The sequence below is a fragment of the Cyprinus carpio genome, chromosome B8 (genome assembly GCF_018340385.1).
Source record: "Cyprinus carpio isolate SPL01 chromosome B8, ASM1834038v1, whole genome shotgun sequence".
Classification (NCBI taxonomy): Eukaryota; Metazoa; Chordata; class Actinopteri; order Cypriniformes; family Cyprinidae; genus Cyprinus; species Cyprinus carpio.
This window is the reverse complement of record NC_056604.1, coordinates 15,298,075-15,303,429: the sequence shown is the minus strand read 5'-3', so window position 1 is coordinate 15,303,429 and position 5,355 is coordinate 15,298,075. Positions and strand designations below refer to the sequence as shown.

At 35.2% G+C, this 5,355-nt stretch overlaps 1 protein-coding gene across 1 annotated transcript; it reads right to left on the bottom strand.

The window, feature by feature from the left end:
* Positions 1-147: 147 nt before the first annotated feature.
* On the bottom strand, positions 148-3,775 carry LOC109057486 (prostaglandin E synthase 2). The gene is made up of 7 exons (XM_042729933.1): positions 3,438-3,775; positions 3,140-3,334; positions 2,984-3,039; positions 2,207-2,359; positions 1,908-2,108; positions 1,702-1,819; positions 148-1,168 (listed from the first exon to the last, which is right to left on the bottom strand). The coding sequence occupies exons 1-7, from the start codon at positions 3,729-3,731 to the stop codon at positions 1,049-1,051; spliced, it is 1,137 nt and encodes a 378-aa protein (XP_042585867.1). The 5' UTR covers positions 3,732-3,775; the 3' UTR covers positions 148-1,048.
* Between the last annotated feature and the right edge of the window lie 1,580 nt (positions 3,776-5,355).

The following is a 5,355-nucleotide window of genomic DNA, read 5'->3' as shown; positions in this document are numbered from 1 at the left end:
TCTCATTTTCTCTAGACATTTTATTCACAATTAGTTGTGGTGACATTAGAATGAACAACGTGTATTTTAATTTGTAGGAGAGTCATATCCAACATGCGTTCGCTTTATTATTTCGAGAAAAACACGAGTAACCAGCTGACAACCATCTGATTGAGATTTGTACTTTATTTCATTGCCACAAAATGGATCACTTTTGTCAAATCAATATATGATGCATAGGCAAAAGTTCTTGGTTAACTGGACACTCCAAATGTCCGAAGCAGCTTTCACATTTAAACCATTACTCCGTAAGATCACATTTTAAGTTAAACCCCTTGAAATCCCAAGGTTGAAAGGCATTAATATGAACATTAAGTGAACCGCAGATTTTAAAGTCACTGCAACCTCAGACTGGACACTTGTGAACCAGAGAACAGTAATGCAAACTGAGGTAGACGTAAGCATGTTTCAGGGCTGAGCTCATCGTGATGAGAGGGCCAGCACTTCAAGAGGACAAAAGGAACAAAACAGATTCAAAAGAAGAAGAAAGAGTAACTTGTGGAAAGAAAGTAACCGTCATTTGCTGAAAAAGTGACTAAATTACCAGATTATAAATTTGTCAGTAACATGTTGTCAAGCTACAAACTTGTTCAGAGAGATGGAAAAAATTGGATGGTTTCAAAACAATCCCTCTAAAACCCCCTCACAATGTCTATAGATTATATGATGTTGTTTTACTTTAAATAGCATTTGCTTAAAGTTGCACTTTGCTGTAAAGTAAAAGAAAACACTATGAGAAATACAGAAATCCAGTTTAGTTGCTAAACAAATTATAGGGGGAACAGCATTTTTTTTTTTTTTTTAATCTCTTCGAATCAAATTCTTAGCTCCGTGATTACAGTCCGAGCAAAGGAAGAATGGAAGCCAGCTAAATAACTGAACAAAAATTTGTCTTTTAAGATTTGCAAAACCAGTAGACTACCATTAGATGGCATCAAGCCTGTTTTTTAAAGCTGTGCTGTGGTATCAAGTGCTTCAAGTTGGTCCAGCGATGACAGAAGCTTTGATTTTATGACTCTTGTTGTGTGGCCTTCTGCATACGTCGATACCAGTTCTTCACCTTGGTATGTTCCATCATTTCATCAAATGCCTGAAGGCCCTCCATAACCCTCAGAACACCAAACACGGCCTGTGTTGAAAACACACGGTATAAGAATGTATTTCCCACCATACCACAGTTAATTAAACATGCTAGTAATGAAGAATCAGAAATAATCCAATTCATATCCCTCAAGCAATTGTGACACTGAGAAAAATAAACACTACCATTCAAAAGTTTGGGGTCCAAAAAAAAATTTTTTATATAATGTTACAAGACATTTCTATTTCAAATAAATGCTGTTCTTTAAACTTTATTTATGGTCATAAAAATATTACGCAGTACAACTTTTTCAACATTGGCTGCTGAATAAATGGCTGCTGAAAATTCAGCTTTGTCATCAAGGGTATAAATTACATTTTAAAATATATATATAAAAAAAAAAAACTATTTACACTGTAATAAAATTTTATATTACTGTTTTTACTTTATTTGAGATCAAATAAAGTAAGCCTTTGTGAAAAAGAGACTTCTTTCAACAACAAAATAAAAATCTTACAGACCCAAACTTTACAATGGTAGTGTATTTATGTATAATTTTAGACTTAGAGAAAAACACACACCAGATCTGCAAGGTTGGGTTGATCGCCTCCCATAAATTTCTTGTTTTTTCCGATGGCCAACACCCAATCATTGACGGCCTTGTAGAGATCCTGTCTCACGTCATCTTGCAGATGGTGTCTGTGTAGTATGATGAGGTTAAACTTTATTATCTAAACATTTTTAACAAATATCTTTTATGTATTATTTAAAATGCTTAAAAACATACCTATTTTTCAGTCTCTTTGAAATGATCCACATGGCTGCAGCTCCAAAATACTTAGCAAAGAATCCCTCAAATGTGCCAAATTTGCCTTCTCGCACTATGTAATCAAAGGATGCAAGGGCTTCAGTCGGCGTGCGGTAAACATTTGGGGAAATTAGGTGCACCAGCCACTCATCTGCCCATTTCCGCCATTTAATCTCCTCTCTGGGCAAAAATTGTTAATCCAATAATTATGTTTGACGATGCAAATTCACTTAAAAAAAGGATAATAAAGAAATCACTTTCAGACTGATTTGCTTTACTTTCTGGTGTCTTTTCCAGGATATAGACGATCAGCGTCTGTGTCTCGCACCATGACCCAGTACTTATTGCCAAACTCTATCACGTCTTTTCCTCTGTCATTTTTTGCCTTCATCTCAGGATAAAAACTGAGAATCTCAGATATTGTTTTTTCCCTGAAAGAAGCAGTGAACAAACAATCAAAATTAGCATTATATTTACATTTATTTGCCTAAAGCAAAGCAACTAGTACAAAACTGAACACAGTGCTCAAAAGTTCCCAATCATCCCCCTCCAACTTCAGGAAAACATCAAATTGTCAATTTCCAATCAATACTGTGAACAAAACATTGTTTATTGTCACTTTTCATTGAGCTTTCTGAAGAATAATCATACTTTGGGGCGTCCATGGTCATGTGGTCACTTTATTTTAAGGTCCAATTCTTGCTTTTAACAAACCTACGACTTTTGCCTTGATGAACTCCTTATTTGCCGCTTATTAGTTAATAAGGTAGTTGTTAAAATTATGTATTGGGTAGGATTAGGGATGTAGAATATGGTCACGCAGAATGTGCTTTATAAGTACTAATAACAGCCAATATGTTAATAATAGGCATGCTAATATGCAACTAGTTAATAGTGAGAATTTGTCTCTGTACTAAAGTGTTAACAAAAGCATTTCTAAATTACTATATTACACAAACATAGCAAATGTTTATGCAACAAATAAAGTCATTAAAACCGCTTAAATGTTAACACGAACATTCATATAAAAAGATCATCAAGCAGAAAATACTCACCTGCTGACCAGGTATGTCTTCAAAACACTTATTATTACAGAAGAATCATTGAGTTGCTATTGAGATATAAACAAAGAGAGTGACTTGATGAGCTGAAGCATCATATATCAGAAAGATGATATCGATCATCATCGGAAAGATGCGAATAGCTCTTACCAATGTCCCGTTCACCATCAGGATGGGAACTTTTCTGTAAGTGGACCACTTGATCTCCTGTCGCATGACGGGATTGACCTCCACAATTTCATATGGCAGACCATGATAATCCAGGAAGGCTCGCACCTTGCTGCAAAACGGACAGGTCTTATACTGATACAGAGTCAACTTCAGATCCGTCCCCAGCTCAGGTGCCTATTCAAAACAAGTTCATAAAACCATGGTGAGCAAACAACCCCAACACTAGGGGGAACATTTTAACACTCTCATCCAAAACTGTGAGTATATATATAAATACATCTGATTTTTCCTCTGCAAGGTGACGCTGAAGTGTGAGTTTGACGGTCTGGTACAAGCCGAAACCACCACCGAGCAAGAAGGCGCATCCCAGGACTCTCCCACTGCCACGCACCGGCGCAGAGAGCAACGTTCTAGCTCTAAATCCTGCTCCGCCGGTACCGTAAGCCCTTGCTTGGCATCTCATGGAGATTTTCGGCACTAATGCTGCGGTGTTTGTTACACGGCATGTCGGCGTGTCTAAAACTAACCGGGCGACCTTACTGAGCGCTCTTGCACAGGCCGCCGCCATCATGGTTTTACATAAACTCCCACGAGTCTACGGCAAGCGCAATAAACAAATACTACACGCTATCAGCCGTTTTCTGGGAGAACGTTTACTCCCTCCAGGGGGCGCGAGGGGCTCCAAAACCGAATCCCGAATTTAAAATATTTTCTTTACAAAAGTATAATAGTTTTATAATATTTAATAGCTTTTATATATTAAATTATTTGAAATACAAATAAAAAATATGCTTCAATAATCTCTACCAAAGAACGTGATCCTAGCAGCGCGGAGAAAAATAACAGGTCACGTGTGCACGGCATTGAGAACCCTATTAAAATAAGCAGATAAAATAAATATTTGAGTACCATCGAATACGAGGAAACATCTGGGCATCTTATGTCTACATACTTTTCCTAATTTCGCTGTTTAGTATCAATTGACCATACCATTTTCATCTGTTTTTGAACTTAACTTGTGAGTGGCAAGACATACCCTATTCTAGTTATTTATTTATTTATTTATTTGTTTGTTTGCATAGCAGACTAAATCATATGTTGTTGTTATTAGGGATAATATTCATAGAACAAAATTTTCTGGGCCAAGGACTATGTTAGGTTCATCTTAATAGCAGTTGCTTAAAACCCTTGATTAGTTCCATTTACTTGTTAAAGTTGCTCCAAGTTTTGTGTCATTTAAAAAAATATGAAAATTTCATTTTAATCCTTAAAGAAATAGAAAAAGTAATGCTTAAAACCCTTGAATTGTATAAACCCATTATTTCATGATTTAATTTTTAAACCTTTTATTGATTAGCCAGATTCTACATATCCTGTAACATGAAAACAGAGAAATAGCTATCATACACCCTGTTACAGATACAATTGAGAAAATATATACAACAATATTACTTAAAACCCTTGAATAGCTATTTCATGATTTTAAGAACCCTGTTAGCTGGGTTAGGATAATGGGAAAACTTTGACCCTTTGGACTAAACCGTTTCACCAGCAGGAGGCCTAGTAGCAATTTTAACATTTCTTTTCATGCATTTTACCAACAAATTATTATGATTTAGAAGAATAAGTCACATTTGATCACTGTTTATCAGTGTTGGGGAAAGTTACTTTTAAAAGTAATGCCTTACAATATTGCGTTATTCCCTAAAAAAGTAACTAATTACGTTACTTAGTTACTTTTTATGGAAAGTAATGTGTTGCATTACTTTTGCGTTACTTTCACGTTACTTTTTTAAATACGAGCAGGGCTTGATTGTTTTTAATATAAGAAGTTCTATTTATAGCAAATGTAAAAGCCCTTTCACACCAAAAAGTGTAATGAATAAACCTCAGGCTGAAGGAAAAGTAAATTCATGTATGTACAGTAGAACACAGGAGAAGAAGGTTCAACACTCTTCAGCAATAAAAAAAAAAAAAAAATCAATGAGGCACAATTGTTAGTTTATCTAAAGTCATTTTTGATTATTAGTATGGTTGAACTGGATCATTAAAGGTCAGCAGCAAAGACACTGTTAATAAAATGGGATTAGATACATTTGTGTTATTTAATATATTTAATTATTGCATTTAATTATCGTCATATTCTGAGTTTGCATTTCACTGTTTTGATTAATTTTGATGAATACTAAATCTGT

What these genes read in the sequence shown, in the direction of transcription:
- LOC109057486 (XM_042729933.1), bottom strand. Translation starts at nt 3,731, where the DNA reads ATGATGGCGGCGGCCTGTGCAAGAGCGCTCAGTAAGGTCGCCCGGTTA. An exon ending in AAGACATACCTGGTCAGCAG is followed by an intron (nt 2,360 to 2,983) that starts GTGAGTATTTTC and finishes TGCTTCTTTCAG; the next exon opens with GGAAAAAACAATATCTGAGA. An exon ending in AACCCAACCTTGCAGATCTG is followed by an intron (nt 1,169 to 1,701) that starts GTGTGTGTTTTT and finishes TTTTCAACACAG; the next exon opens with GCCGTGTTTGGTGTTCTGAG.